Below are 16,648 nucleotides of genomic sequence, written 5' to 3'. Positions count from 1 at the left end.
ATCAAGGTAATTCCTTATTCCATTGCTGGAAGTTTGTGGAGAGAAGGTGCAGTGCCTTCCATGGGGAAGCTGTAAATAACAGTAATGCAGCAGGAACCCTGTCCCCTTTCAGTCCCATTCCTGCAGTGCCACACTGCCTTTCCTTCTGACACTGGCTCATCTGAGACTTTTAAAGCCACTTTTGTATATAACTTACATCTGACAGGAGTTTATTTCATAAATCTTTTTACTTCTTCACCTTCCTAAAATAGAACAGATCACCCTGGAACAGTTGAAGATTTAAGTCGTGATGACTTTAAAGGAAGAAAAATGTAACTCTTGTGGTTAAAATAATTTAGCTGCTGTTCTTCCTCTGCCTCATATGAACAGAGTGAATTATAATAAATCCAGAAGAATGAGTACAAAATATAATACTTTCAGAAATGATGGTTGACATCTTTCCTAAAGGCCAGAATTTGGAAGCACTTGGAGTTAAACCCTCAGAACTGCATTTAGAAGCACTGTGAGTTCAAACCTGCAGGAGCAGGTGAGTGCAACCCAAAGGGACACAGTGTGCACCAAAAAGAAATGAGGGGGCCATTAGAGAGGCAATTAAAGACAGCACCTGTGGGGGCTTTCTGAGGCAGACAGGAATGGCTGAGCAGGATTCCAGAGGCAGCTGTTTGGATCACGACCACGGCCTCGAAATGTGTGCACAGCAAACACAGATTTACCCCCAGAGGTAAATTTGTACCCTGAGGTATTCATGTAGTGGAGCTCAGCCCTCTGATTTGAATTTCCCTACCTACATAATTTTTGATCAGTGCTGTCACATCTGTTCTTTAAAAACATTCTTACACAGCTTCTTCTACCAGTTCCTTCCCTTTAGGAGGACAAGAATGTTCCTCCTAAAAAAATGGAAAAGCAGTTACTCCTCACCTTTTCCTCTTTCAGAAAGAAAAGTGCCGACACCATTTCTGATTTGTGTTAAAACATTCAGAGCTGCCCCCAAGAATATTTTTATTTTACATTGAAAAAAAACCCAAAAAACAAAAGCAAACCCAAAAATTAGTTTCTAAGTCCAAACTGCCCCCAGAAGTGTTGGAAATGTTTTCACAGCAAAAAAAAAAAAAAAAACACAAAAGGGGAAAAGGCAATTCAAGTTGAGGCACAAGTTATATGTCAATGTCACCCCACTTTGAACCAAGTGGTTCTCTGCATTCAAAACCAAGGTTAATGTTAAAAAAAAACCCAGAACTATAAAAATAAAATAGATCACTGGGACAAAGCTAGAAGTGTTCTCATCTATTTTTTTCTTTTCTTACACAGAAAAATCGTCCTTTCTGTGTAACTAAAAAAAAAGAAAAAAAAAAGAAAATGAAATAAACTTATGCAAACTGTTATTTTTTGGCAGAAATTAACAGTTCCTGGCCATCCCTATTTTGCAGTCCTAGAAGTCCCTGGTTCTGGCCTCTGCCACGAGACAGACCAAATGCTGAATGTGTTTGTAGCACAGAATAGGGTCACAAGCAGGTGAAACACTGCCTGGTTTTCTTTGGAGTATTGCTGCATTCCAGCAGGACACACTGAGAGGGAAAAGTGAACAAAAGCCCTTGCACAATCCAACTTCCCCTCCCAAAGAAAAGGTCCTGATTCAGGCAGGTTTTCAAGAACAGGCCCAATTTCACTTTGGATAAGAGCTGTTGTTGGGGTCACACACAGTTCCATGCCTGGACCTTACAAAAAATGAAGGAAAAGGTGGTAATTACTTACGAATCCACGTGGTTTTCAAAGGAAAGGAGGATTGGAAAGGGTGATGTCTTAAATGCACATTCAGCAATAGCTTCTATTACTTCCTAAAGAATCAAAATAAACACAGTTACAAACTTAACTCTCTAAAGAAGCAGAGTTGTAGCCTATGAGGACAGAAAGGACCCAACAAACTCTGAGATCAGACCTTCCTTCCTAAACATCCCAGAAAGCTCTGGATGTGCTCTTGCCACAATCAAATTTTTCAACCTGAACTATAACTGAATCTCCAAAACATCTGATGAGTCTCAAACACCCCATTTCTCAAGAAATGACTTATGTCTGCCAACATCAATAGTTTAAATGTAAAGCTTGGTTTTGGTGAGGAGCTGTTCCGTGCCTGCAGCTACAGTTTTCATGTGCTATAATAAAAATGCTCTGACAAAGGCAGATCTTCCAAACATCATCAGCACAAGCATCTATCCATAAAATCCTGAGTTACTCTGACTCACATTTTAGCTACCTCTTTTTTTTTTTTTTTTTTTTTTGATGACAGAAATCCCTTTAAGGGAAAAGAAAGGAAAAAAGAAATCTTTACTCAATTAAAACAGTTGGTTCTGTGGCAATTATCAGAGAACTCAGAAAAGGAAAAGTCCATAAAGTTTCCTGTCAACCCTACAGAAAATGGAAACCCTAAATCCAATAGAAAAGTCATTTGACAATGATGATTTTAGTGAGGTGCACAATAAATGCACTCATTGTTACAAACTATGAAATGCTTCCCTCTTGGAACAAATCTCTCTTCCAGAAGAACATAGAAAACACGGAAGACTTTTCATGTGCTGGCAAACTCTGGAGTTTCTAAGAATCCATAAGGCTCTGCCACACCAAATCATAAGGATGACTAAAAACTAAAGGATGTATTTATGTTATTAAACAAGCTTTCTTTGGGGATCCCTCTCATTCATTTCCTGCACTTTTATAGGCTCAACTGAGAAACATGACAGTCAGAAATCCACTTCCTAAAAGAAAAGCTGAGCTTCTGGTACATTCTTCTGGCCCACTTGTTTTCAATTGCCTTCCTGCTGCAAGAGGGGATGGAACCCTGCATGAGTGGGGAAATAACCTGGAGAGGGAAATTAGGATTGAGCTGCTGAGATGTGAGGATGAAGAGCTCAGCTCCAGGGAAGGCAAATGCTGCATGGTCAGAGGGAGAGAAGCTGGCAGGCTCCACACTTGGCTCCAGCTGCAGAATGCCTCACCTGGATCAGCTCTGCAGGGTTAACCATGGTTACACACACACAGATCCCTGGACATGGCATGGCAGGGTTAACCATGGTTACACACACACAGATCCCTGGACATGGCATGGCAGGGTTAACCATGGTTACACACACAGAGATCCCTGGACATGGCATGGCAGGGTTAACCATGGTTACACACACACAGATCCCTGGACATGGCATGGCAGGGTTAACCATGGTTACACACACACAGATCCCTGGACATGGCATGGCAGGGTTAACCATGGTTACACACACAGAGATCCCTGGACATGGCATGGCAGGGTTAACCATGGTTACACACCCAGAGATCCCTGGACATGGCATGGCAGGGTTAACCATGGTTACACACCCAGAGATCCCTGGACATGGCATGGCAGGGTTAACCATGGTTACACACCCAGAGATCCCTGGACATGGCATGGCAGGGTTAACCATGGTTACACACCCAGAGATCCCTGGACATGGCATGGCAGGGTTAACCATGGTTACACACCCAGAGATCCCTGGACATGGCATGGCAGGGTTAACCATGGTTACACACCCAGAGACCCCTGGACATGGCATGGCAGGGTTAACCATGGTTACACACACAGACATCCCTGGACATGGCATGGCAGGGTTAACCATGGTTACACACACAGACATCCCTGGACATGGCATGGCAGGGTTAACCATGGTTACACACACACAGATCCATGGACATGGCATGGCAGGGTTAACCATGGTTACACACACACAGATCCCTGGACATGGCATGGCAGGGTTAACCATGGTTACACACACAGACATCCCTGGACATGGCATGGCAGGGTTAACCATGGTTACACACACACAGATCCATGGACATGGCATGGCAGGGTTAACCATGGTTACACACACACAGATCCCTGGACATGGCATGGCAGGGTTAGACATGGTTACACACACAGAGATCCCTGGACATGGCATGGCAGGGTTAGACATGGTTACACACACAGAGATCCCTGGACATGGCATGGCAGGGTTAACCATGGTTACACACACACAGATCCCTGGACATGGCATGGCAGGGTTAACCATGGTTACACACACACAGATCCCTGGACATGGCATGGCAGGGTTAACCATGGGTACACACACACAGAGATCCCTGGACATGGCATGGCAGGGTTGAACATGGTGCCTTGTCACAGCAGAAACATGAGCTGATACACGATTGAGCATTCGAGGCATGAAGTGATTCTCACACTCCTGACACATTATTTCCCTGCCATTTTGCTCCTCCCCAGCCAAGCAGCACACTCTCAAACCACTGAGTGTTTGAGTGTTGAAAAGAAATCGAGATGTTTTTCACACTGTTCTGGGTGGATTAAAAAATGCCTGACCTGAAAGGACCTATGAAATACTCCTGAGGAGGTTTAAAATACTTCCAATATCTCTCCTGCCAGCACAATGCCAAGGGTTGAACTAAACATCTAATATCCAGGGATAATCTAAATATCCAGGGATATATTGTTGATATCTAATTATCCAGGGATAATCCTCATTCTTGCTAATGATCCTTCTTAACTTTGTTTTAAATTCCTGCTCATGACCAAAGCAGTCAAAGCCATCTCCCTCAATTAAAAGACTTCCAGCAATCAAACCCCATGCCTATAAACATAATTGGCTTCCCATAAACATAACTGGGAAGTTAATAAAAAACGTGCAAGAAGGTTGTTTTACCTGTTTCTGTGATTAACTCAGTCAGGGAAGAATTAGAGAAAGCAAACTGGAAAAAAAAAGGATTGTTCTGGTACAAGTGAAACTTAGTGTTCTGTCTGTGGCAGACCTGTTTGCTTTTTTCCCTAAAGAATTGCACTAGAAGACAAAAAAAAATCCCACCCAACAAAAGGTTTCAAGTATGGGAGAAATGTCTCAAAGCTGTAGTCACACATAATACCTGGAACACCACCAAAGTCAGTAATGAACATTCTCCCACATATTCTTGCACACAAAAAATGTGTGCTAGAAATGTATTTCCATGGTGAGTTAGTGTCTCAGATGAAGAAGAATTATTTCTTCACACTTCAAAAATTATTTCCTGTGCTGACTACCAATCCTAATACTACAGGCAAACACCTCCATTATGCTCCTCTAACACCTCAGATCAAAAACATCTTTAAGAAGAACAAGAAGATAACAATTTAAGGTTATTGCTAAGGGTATCGTCTCTACCTTATACTGTAGAAAAGGAAATGGAAGATGAAATTCAATAATAAAGATGACATGTTTGGGGTTTGAATGGCACAAATATCCCTTCACAGCCTCCAAAGATGCTGATTTTTCTTTTTCACCCTCCAGTGCTTTGGGTCTGGTCCCAAGTATCAGGGATGACATTGCACACACACTTATTAATTCTTTGACAATACCATGCCAAGTGTCCGGGTTCTGTTCATGGAGCCTGTCCATCTGGCCATGAGCAGCATATTCTCTGCTCACAGGAATTTAAAGGCTTGCAAATTGTTGAGATCTAGCTAACTTCCTGTCTCAGTTCAGGACTTTTGCCTCCCACTGCCAGTGACCAGGCAGAGAAGAGAAGAGGAGTGAACTGATGTGCTGGTTACTGCTGTCCAATTCCTGTGCAGCTCTGTCCCCTGGCGCTGTAACCCAGCCAGTGCCTCCACACCCCCACTTCTCTCTGTGCAGAGCCAGCTGTGGTGGCTGTGCCCGGTCCTTCAGCCCACGCTGTGGCTTCTGTCCCTGTGAGATTTGCTGCAAGGACATGCACAGGAGCACGGACCTGGGCACAGGGCCCAGTCCCCAGATGGCCCTGAAAAATAATCCCTTTTCCTCACACTGCCACGACCACCAGGAGCCCCTGCCCTGGCAAGGTCCAAATGCTGCAACTCTTCTCTCCCAGCCACGCTGCAGCTGCTCCGTCATTTCCTCCTGCAGCGGCTTTTGCCCTCCCATTCCCGCCCGTCCCGCCGGCAGCGAGGGTTTTGCAGGAGCAGAGCCCTGCCCAGGGGAGGAGAGCACAGAGGCTTACCTTGAAGGAGATCTCGGTGGTCATGGTGAAGCCGTGGGTGATGACGGGCTCCTCCTCGGCCGTGCGGCCCTTCCAGCAGTCCAGCTCCACGCAGCGGCAGCCCGACAGCAGCACCTGCCGGTACATCTCCACCGAGGAGTTGCCAGCCAGCTGGCCAGCTGCACAGAGCACAGGGACAGGGACAGGGAGGTCATGCTGGGCTCAGCAGGATACAACTGATCCAACAAGAACAGGGGCACAGCACCTTTGGGCCCCAGCTGAGAGGGACAACGCTCCAAAGAACACCAACGGCGTGAGAACGCAGCGGAAATCCCTCTGCCACAGTCAGTGCCATGCTCTGGATCCATCCCTCTGCCACAGTCACTGCCATGCTCTGGATCCATCCCTCTGCCACAGTCAGTGCCATGGTCTGGATCCATCCCTCTGGCACAGTCACTGCCATGCTCTGGATCCATCCCTCTGGCACAGTCACTGCCATGCTCTGGATCCATCCCTCTGGCACAGTCAGTGCCATGGTCTGGATCCATCCCTCTGGCACAGTCAGTGCCATGCTCTGGATCCATCCCTCTGCCACAGTCACTGCCATGGTCTGGATCCATCCCTCTGGCACAGTCAGTGCCATGCTCTGGATCCATCCCTCTGGCACAGTCACTGCCATGCTCTGGATCCATCCCTCTGGCACAGTCAGTGCCATGGTCTGGATCCATCCCTCTGCCACAGTCACTGCCATGGTCTGGATCCATCCCTCTGCCACAGTCAGTGCCATGGTCTGGATCCATCCCTTGGGCATAGTCACTGCCATGCTCTGGATCCATCCCTCTGGCACAGTCAGTGCCATGGTCTGGATCCATCCCTCTGCCACAGTCACTGCCATGCTCTGGATCCATCCCTCTGCCACAGTCACTGCCATGGTCTGGATCCATCCCTCTGGCACAGTCACTGCCATGGTCTGGATCCATCCCTTGGGCACAGTCACTGCCATGCTCTGGATCCATCCCTTGGGCACAGTCAGTGCCATGGTCTGGATCCATCCCTCTGCCACAGTCACTGCCATGGTCTGGATCCATCCCTCTGGCACAGTCACTGCCATGGTCTGGATCCATCCCTCTGCCACAGTCACTGCCATGGTCTGGATCCATCCCTCTGCCACAGTCACTGCCATGGTCTGGATCCATCCCTCTGGCACAGTCACTGCCATGGTCTGGATCCATCCCTTGGGCACAGTCACTGCCATGGTCTGGATCCATCCCTCTGCCACAGTCAGTGCCATGGTCTGGATCCATCCCTTGGGCACAGTCACTGCCATGGTCTGGATCCATCCCTCTGGCACAGTCAGTGCCATGTTCTGGATCCATCCCTCTGCCACAGTCACTGCCATGGTCTGGATCCATCCCTCTGGCACAGTCACTGCCATGGTCTGGATCCATCCCTCTGCCACAGTCACTGCCATGGTCTGGATCCATCCCTCTGGCACAGTCACTGCCATGCTCTGGATCCATCCCTCTGGCACAGTCACTGCCATGGTCTGGATCCATCCCTCTGCCACAGTCACTGCCATGGTCTGGATCCATCCCTCTGCCACAGTCAGTGCCATGCTCTGGATCCATCCCTTGGGCACAGTCAGTGCCATGGTCTGGATCCATCCCTCTGCCACAGTCAGTGCCATGGTCTGGATCCATCCCTTGGGCACAGTCACTGCCATGGTCTGGATCCATCCCTCTGCCACAGTCAGTGCCATGGTCTGGATCCATCCCTTGGGCACAGTCACTGCCATGCTCTGGATCCATCTGTCTGCCACAGCTAGTGTCATGCTCTGGATCCTGCCCTCAGTCTAACAGAGAAATGACCCAGCTGAAGCCAGCTCCAAAGCTTCTGATGGGCAGCATCAAACACATGAAATCAAATAATAACAGTAACAACAACAACAAGAATAACAACAACAACTTAGTTCCATGAGATTTTGTTATCCCTTGACCAGGGATGTGAAATTCAGAGTCAGGAGACCAAGACCACATTTTCTCACAACATGCAATGCAGTTTAGTACAAGATGAAACAAACCCCCTGCAGTCATTAATGGCACCACCATTAGGTCTCAAATCAATATTTAATATGCTAACCACTGCAATGAGCTGGTCAGTTAAATTTCCTGATGTGATACTGGATTATGCAGGGAGAAATTCAATTAAACTGTCCTTTTCCAATAATGAGATAATATAAATCTAAAAATTAAGAAGAAAAAACTAATTTTTTCCAAACTTGCTAAGTATTAAAAAAGAAACCCAAAAAAAAAAAATTCCAATCCAAGCCAACAAAAGTCCACTTGGATTCAGGGAAGGATATCCAGCCAGGTTATCTTCATCTGCTGCAACAGGTTTGATTCCAGTCATTCAGATACAAATCTCTTGCAGCAGAGAGGTAACAGTAATGGAAGAATGGCTCTGTGCCTCTTGTAGATGTGAAGAAAATGGATTCAGTTTCCTGCTTTCTAGCAGACTTGCTGAGAAGATCTTCCTGGATTTCTTGAAGGAAATTACTTTTCTTTTTAAGGAGGCAGTGAGTTCATTTACTGCAAAGATTCTTTGCTGACTGGGGACATATAAATACTTCATTGAGACTGGCATATACTATAATGCAGATGAATCCTCATTTTATTGTCTCTGTGATTCTGTGTTTAGGTTTTATGCAGGGAAATACACATTTTGGGACTTGCTTCACACAACAGCATTGTCTGCTTTTGCTCTGCTTTTACCTTCTACTAAAACCTGTGCAACAGAACCCCTCACTTGCAGATCCCTGTTTACAGTTTCTGTCTGATAAATGAGGTGGAGCAATCATAAATACTCCACAAGGTACTAACATTACTCCTGTTGAAATCCATCCGAATTCTCAGTTCCTGCTGCAACCAGTGACAAATATCTGTTAATATCAGAAGGAATTGGCCAGGGCTGGAAAGCTCTGAAAATCCAAATGGAGTGGCAAAGTGACAACATGTCTCTTTTTTTCTTTTGGAATTTAGCTTTTTCCTGTTTCACCTTTGATTATGGCAGATTATCTTTCCTAACACAAAAACCTTTTTGGTGCAATTCCAATGTCTGGGTTAAGTAGTGGTTCTTTTTCTTTGCAGGGTGCAAACAAGCATAAGCAGGGATCAGGGAATAACAACTCACATTTCCATGTATTTATCCCTGAGCATCTGCTGATGGAATCTTGGCTCTCATAGGGATCCACTGAACTCTACTGCCTGAAGAACCCCATTTTCACTTGGAAAGCTGCTCTAAGGTTGTCTTTCTTTTCCCTCAGAGCACACAGAGTTTGGATTAACAAACTGTTTCCCAAGAGACTCCTGGTGGTTATCAGTGCTAAGTGTTTTGGGCTCCGAGATCCTTCACCTTCCAAAGTGCTTAAGTAAATCATGACATGCATCACTTGCTACTTCCCACACCTTATTAATAAGGCTCAGACATTTTGGAAGGATTCCTGCAAAGGATAAGAGGATATTCATCCTCCAAACCACACAACCTTCAGAAGGACCCCCAGGCAGAGTGTAAAATGCTGGCACAGGTTTTAATAGTCCCAACAGCTTGTTTTTCTGAAATACAGAATATGAGAAATGTTCTCCCAAATGTGGGGGTTTTGCATACATTATTTAGAAATGTCTGTTGTGTGAGTCCCTGTTTGCATTTAGTTTAAAATACCCCTTTTGCATTCTAAAATGTGATAACACAGACACTCAAGGGAACACTTCCAGTATATTTTTAATAGCCTGAGTAGAGATCAATTTTTCAATACTGGAAATTGAAAGCATTATGTATTCCCTTCTACAACACAAGCAGTGTCTACAGTAACACCATGCATAACATTTGCATCCCATCACCCTCTGTGGGCTAAGGAGAAATGGATTTTGACAAAAAATTCCCTTTTCTGAAAGATGTGATTGGCTAAACAAGACGTGACAGGACAGACTGATCTGAGCTGGGGACATGAGCCAGGTTTCCCCACGCAGAGCACTTCCACACTTCTGTGACTTTAAGCTGCTCCTGTCTCAGGAAGTGCATCCTTGCTGGCTTCATCCCCCATTGTTTTCCCAAGTGGAAGTTATTTGCAGTACATGGAGTTAAAATGTGGTTGCTATGTATTTAAGACATCTTTCCTCCCCAGACTGGGGGATTTTTGGATCCAGCTATTGGGAATCCCCCGACTCTTGACTGTTCTAGAACCAGAGGCTGCTGCTTCCCTCTGTCCCAGCAGTTTCTCCCGGCATGAGATGCCTGCATCCTCCCTTGCTGGGCACAAACATGAGCTGCTCCATCTCCTCTCTCCAGACAAGTCCTGGAGGAGCACCAGTGCCCTGGATCAGGCCCTGGGGTTTGCAAACTGAGAGCCCCACACTGCTGGGAGCCCAGCTCCTCGCTCCAGCAGCCACACAAGGTGCTGCCAGCAGAGATTTTTTAGAGCCAGCCCTGAGTTTATCTGAGTTTATTTTGCTCCTGAGCTATTTCCCACGTGCAGGACGAGTGGATCAGAGCCCACACTGTGACCCACTCTGCTCTGCCTGTGTGCCAGCCAGAACCAGGCTCTCAGCCTCCTTGCCTGTTGCTTTGAGCACTTGCCACTGGACCAAAGCAGGACTCTGGAGTGGCCAGCAGCAGGAAGGTGTCCCCAGCTTTCCTCCCCTTCCCTGGGCTGCTGTCAGCCTGGAACCTGCCCTGGAGGCTCTGAGGTGAAGAAGGTTCCAGAGAAGGGCTGAATGCAGCCAATAAGCAGCAACAGTGGGAGCACTGGGAGCAGAAGAGCTGGAGGATGCTACGTGAGAGCTCACAGGCAGCACCAGAGAAAGGAACTGCCCCTGTGAGCCATTTTTCTAGGAACAACTGAAATACCAGGGTGTGAGCAGGGAAGCACAGGCTGAGGGTGGATGGGGTAGTCCCACTCTGGCCACATGTGCTCAGCTGAGATTATTGTTCCTTTTAGCCAAAACACGTGTTAAAGGTGTGTGATTTTAGTGTTTTGCACTTCCCATAAACAACAGCAAGGTGCCCAGCCCTCAAAACATGCAAGGCTGAGTGTGACATGTCATCATTTGTCTCTGACTTTGGGTGCTGCTGAAAGAAATGTTGCCCAAAAAATCACTCCCTGCTGTGCCCACAGCACAATCCTGAGGGGAGACTCCAGGAAAAAGCAGGGTTGCACTTCAAGGGTTCAAAGGAATAAAGAAATAAATATGATACCAGTGACAAAAAAAAGATGAGACAGTAAAAAAAGTTTCTCAAGGATGACATTTCTTTAAGTTAGCCTAGGTTCACTGCAAATCACTTCTTTCTTCATGGGCTTTTACCTTTGTTCTTAAAAATTACATTTCCCTAAGAAAAAAGAAAGCAGTAACACTTCTAAATAAATAATCAGGACTTGATGTACTGCCAAGGGTTTCTACTAAAGGCTAGGAAAATGATCAGCATAATTAAAAATAAATTCAGAGTGTGCACATGGTGCTTTTTATGTTATAATGTTGTTTCTTTGTGCATGCTTTTTCTGAGTTAAAAAAACTAACAAAGGGAGAGATAATTGGCAGGGCATTAAGCCCAGTAATCATAAAGTAATGCCAGGCTGAATGGTTTTCTTATTGTCCTGATAATTCTTACATGACTAGTTGCTATTTCATGGCCTCAGTCAGGGCAAAGGTGCTTCCAAGGCTTCCCTTCCAAAGCCATGAGCACTTGAGCACATCCTTCAAACTCTTTTGGGAAGGGGAATAGCCTGCCACTCATAAATTCAATCATTTTATTTCCTTGTAGGAAGAAAGCAAATGGGAGTGTGATTGCTGTGTCCCCTGCAGGTTCAGAGCAAACTCCCAGGCTGTCAGTTTTTGTAATGCACAGATAAAAATCAAATCATTAATCCCATTGTCGGTCAGCTGCCACACATGCACTGAACATAAAGAACCCACTGAAAGGGGAGGGCTCGTGGTTTGTGCCTGTAAGTGTGAACACATGCACTCTGAAAAGGAATTGGAAAGAGTTTCAAACTTCTCTTGCACTATCCCCCCCTGGGTTTATCCTGATTTACTCCCTCAGGTTACTAAGCTAGGAATATTTTGTCAAATTAAGACTGAAAATCATGTTTCCAAGTATAGCCTCTGAAGTTCCTTGGAAATGCAGGCAAAGAAACCTGCAGATGCAATCTGAGATGATTTGCAGACTTTCACCTACAAGTCAAAGCAAGAGTAGCAAGTGTCAAGGTAAGTAATTAGACATGTGAGGTCACTTGTAGTGCCACTAAAAAATTAGAATAGGTTGGACTAATCATGAATTCCCATCCTTAATTCTTTTGAGGTTTGGCTTCTGTACCTCTAAACCTTTGGAACACATCTCTGTGCTGACCAGCCCTGATAGAAATCTGTGGTATGGACCTGGCTATAAATTCCTGCTGGTAGAGGGGAGAGCAGTCTTTTATCTCTTCAGATCAACCTTCAACTGCATGGTCTTTAAACCTCCTGTGGGTCTGTGCTTCTCCCTGCAGCACTGCAGCTTGCCTGTTTTCTTCCAGAACATCTGTATAAAGCTGCAGCATTTGGTTTAAGCACCAACTAATCCTCAGTGACAGAACAAAGTCCATACTGGAGGTACGAGGTCTGCAAAGCATCACAGTTAAAAATTGCTTTTGCTTTGGCCATGTCTTCACTCCACCAAAGAGCATAAATTTCTGCATATTGGAATCATAACTTAAGAGTGGCCACACTGATTTTCATTTCTTTTAATTCAGAGAAAGAAAATCCCTGTCAAAACAAATACTTGTGTGACAAGTTCTAGCACAAAACACGTTTTACAGCTGAGACAGAAACCCTTGAAAAATGGTGTCTAATGGAAACAATGACAGTTCATTCACTCTGAGAACGCTGGCAAAGGTGCTGGAGAAAGAGCTGTAACAAACACAGAGCAGATGAAAATAACTCCCCTGAGGTCTGTTTAAAGTGGGCATTACCAGTGCCTGGGCTTGTTTATGTTTTGGCAAACTGGCATTCTGAAGGAGCTGGTCAGTTAAGGCCACTCTGTTAATAGCATTAAGAAGCCTACATTACACATAAACCACATTTTTAGCACTCAGAGCAGCATCATTTTTAAAATTAAACATAATGCTAAGTAATTAGCAAACATGACAGGACAAAGCAGCCATCAAATCAAACAGGACAGAACCCCCTGTGCACATCTGCTTGCCCCAAACATTTGTTCCTACGTAAACCAAACTCAAACAGTCCATTTACAATTATTTTCTCAGGAGTTAACAGAACCTTGGACTAGAAAACAAATGCCAAAAGTCAAATTCCTAAACTGCCTTAGCTTTTTCTGAGCCTTAAAGCATTGTTGACTTTGCTGTGCAAACAATACAGTTCAGACTGTAACTCTAATTAACAGGAGCCTCTGGGTGCTCAGCCTTTTTTAAAACAGGACAGCACCTAAAATTTTCAGCTCAGATGTCAGACATTGTCGGGGAACAGATCTCCCTCCTTGCACTTATGGGCTGTCAGGAAGTTATGTGCCACGTTGAACCTCCCTAATCTCTGAATCTAAGCAAATTTCATGGAGCACAGCAAGCTGCCAGATTTAATGTTTATGGGCAAATTTATGAGCTACAGAGATGTTTCCCATATTCTGCTTTGCACACTTGCCTTGCTGTCTTTGTTGCCATAAAAAGTACAATGTTCATTCTCCTCCCTAAAGATGGGCCTTAATCTGGAATCCCATTTGAGGGAAACTTTCCAGGGACTTCACTGGCTTTCTGACCAGACCTTTTCTGAACAAAGCAGCTGCTGCTCACCTGTTAATAGAAGTATATTTGATGCACTTGTGTTGCAGCTGCAACAAAACCCAAGTGCCACCCCTGCTTCCCTGAAGAGCGAACTCCATCCTCTGTTTAAGGCTGCTGATTTCAGTGTTTTTATTTTATTTTACGTTCCCACTGAGAACACACTCAGGATTTCTGCAAGGTCCCCATTAGATGTGTGCCACGGTGCTGTACCTGTGAGGTAGGTGTTGTGTGAGGAGTTGATGAAGTAGTGTGACAGTGGCTGAGACATGTCCTCGTTCAAGTCCAGTTTCTCGGGCGGGACGACGCCGTTCTCCTCGCCGCTCAGGTAGCGCATGAAGCCATCCACGGAAATCTGTCCTGAGAGAGCACAGCAGGCACAGCACAGTTATTCCAGCTGCCACATGCACATCACAGCTGCCACCTTTCAGCTTTGGAGATGCCACAGAAAGAATTAAAGGTATGTTTAGGTACTAAAAGTAAAGAGAGAGGAGACACATAATGCACAGACACAGGGATATGACAGATTCACGCTTTCTCTGGTTTTGGCTTTTTGCATTAAAATTATCTTTGCCCTAAAATTTTCATGAGACTTCCAAAAATATCCACTGTGCTTTATATGGCTCAAGTTGTAGAGTTAATTGGCTTGTCTTTTCCTCTCACCACTGCCAAGGTAAATTTGATGACTCTTCTTGGGATGTAACCACAGCAGAAGCCGTGTCAGCAGCTACAGCCCTCAGCGAGATCCTTCTCTCTGCAGGGTTTGGAGCTTGCCAACACAAGAAATTTATTTTTCTTCCCCTTCAAACACCTCTTCCCTAATTTATCTGATTAATTACAATTCCCCTCCCTATGGGGTCACTCAGTAGTGGTTTACAAAACACTTAAAAGCAGCACAAACATAAAAATGCCTCCTTTTTCCTGAGACACCTGGCCAATTGAAATGTTCAACACAATTCAGCGCCACAGAGGCACCTCCTGCTGAAGAGGGCAAGAGCTTCCTCATCCTCCCTTCTCCCTGTCCTCTTTCCCTCACACTCTGCACCTTCCCTGCCTCACTCTGCTTTTTTTCCCCTCCCACTTTGCACTCTTTCTGCACTTTTGCCCTTTTTCTCTCTCACACTCTACACTTTTCTCCCCTCACACTTTGCATATTTTTGACTTGATTCCCAAAGCACACGTAAGTGGCCAGCTAAAGTTTGGTAAATAACAAATCTATTTTAATGCTTTTATTGTCCATTGGAACAGGCCTGAAAAATATAAGAACAAGTGTGGAGGAGAAATACAAGAGTGTATAATATATTCTTAGCCACAGACATTCCCAATACCTCTAAATTAGAAATGTGCAGCTGCACACTTGCACAAAGATTATCTAGGCTTGGCTCTAACTCTAGAAATGCACCTGAATTAAAAACTTCCAGGAGTTTGGAAAGGCACTGCCAAGTCTGGAAGCGCCTCTCTGTGTATTTGTGCACTCATGCAGAAATCCTTGAGGCAGTTTCTTAGCAAAGGCTTCCACAGAACACCTCAAACTGCTGCTCCATGCAAACTTCAGCGTGGTGGAATTGATGCAGAGATCAAAAACAACCCCACCACATTGGGAACCAAGTGAAGTCAACAGAATCTGGCATTTTTTCATTACAATTTTATAGGAAGGAGAAGTAATTTCCCACTAGAAGAGGAGTTTGTTGAGAGGTTCTATTGAATTTCCTGACTGTGACCAGCTTCATTATATGGAACACGGGAAGTGTTTGTGCAGCCTGATCTTTTTCTGCATCCCTGGCTCCACCTGATTGTCGCAAAATAGTTACAAGGGAGGGAAAAAGAAAAGCACAAATGAAGTGCCAAGTTCTACACATTTCACAGGAATTCCTTACTAACTCCAGCCACACAATCCCATACCTTTCAAGATCTATTACAATTGATCAAATACGTGAATGTTCCTGGTTCAGGGCAAACCACATAAAAATGTAACTGTTGCTCTGTCCACAAGCATGAAGGCTCTTTTCTAGTCAACATTTGGCTGCTCTAAATACACCAGAAGCCACTTCTGTTATCCCAGATCCTTTTTCCTGGGAGCAGTCTTCAGGCAGGTGACACACTTCTGGCAAATGATTTATCAAAAATTCAAAGACTTTCCAGGGTAATTAATGAATCCTCTTTTCTATGGTTCTTAGATCCTGCCAACATTCATCAATCCAAATGTTTTCTTCTGCAGCTCATGAGATCTGCAATCTCCCCATGCCTGGGAGATGGTGATCACACGTTTGCCGTGAAGCAGGAATTGCAGCCACTGCAGTGGTTGGTAGGACAGACTGTGCTCTGTGAATGCATTCTCAGAGGCTGCTCTGTTTGCAGACTCTGTGTTCTCACACAGGGATAGTGTGATAACACACTCCTAGCCCTGTTTGGCCAGACCCAGAGAAGCAGGCACGTTTCTCCTGTGGGGCCTGTGACAGTGCTGGGGCACACACGGGTGACAGCCCATGGAAATCTGTTCCCATGCAGCTTCCAGGGCTGGAAGAAGCCCAGGCTGCTCTTGACACACAAGTCCTTCTCCCACTGCCTAATAAGACACAGGTAGCTTGACAAGATGCTGCTTCACCAGCCCCTTTAGCAGCCAGCATGGCCAGCGTGGTGCCCGGCTGTGGGAACGCTCCTGTGTCCCTGGGAGCCTGCCAGCTCCTCAGCACAGCATGTAAACAAACCCTGCTCACTCAACACCTCCTAAAGGCATCAGGGCTCACAGCAGGCTCCAGCTTCCCAAAGAAGCTTCTCCTGCAGTTCTGTGCCCTCTGCAGAGGTCCAAGACCAAAACACCAG

The 16,648-nt window shown here is 45.4% G+C and overlaps 1 protein-coding gene across 2 annotated transcripts in view; it reads right to left on the bottom strand.

The window, feature by feature from the left end:
• The window catches only part of PLCB1 (phospholipase C beta 1), a 325,489-nt gene that overhangs the window by 88,775 nt on the left and 220,066 nt on the right, over positions 1-16,648 (bottom strand). For both annotated transcript variants that reach the window (XM_084203396.1, XM_084203397.1), the window contains exons 10-12: positions 14,039-14,185; positions 6,025-6,182; positions 1,753-1,835 (exon numbers count right to left, since the gene is read on the bottom strand). In XM_084203396.1, coding sequence (XP_084059522.1) covers positions 1,753-1,835; positions 6,025-6,182; positions 14,039-14,185 — 388 coding nt within the window. The remainder of the gene's footprint in view (positions 1-1,752; positions 1,836-6,024; positions 6,183-14,038; positions 14,186-16,648) is intronic.

The sequence above is a fragment of the Fringilla coelebs genome (assembly GCF_963513975.1).
Source record: "Fringilla coelebs genome assembly, chromosome: 3".
Lineage (NCBI taxonomy): Eukaryota > Metazoa > Chordata > Aves > Passeriformes > Fringillidae > Fringilla > Fringilla coelebs.
The sequence above is the reverse complement of the archived record's forward strand: the minus strand, read 5'-3'. Positions and strand labels throughout refer to the sequence as shown.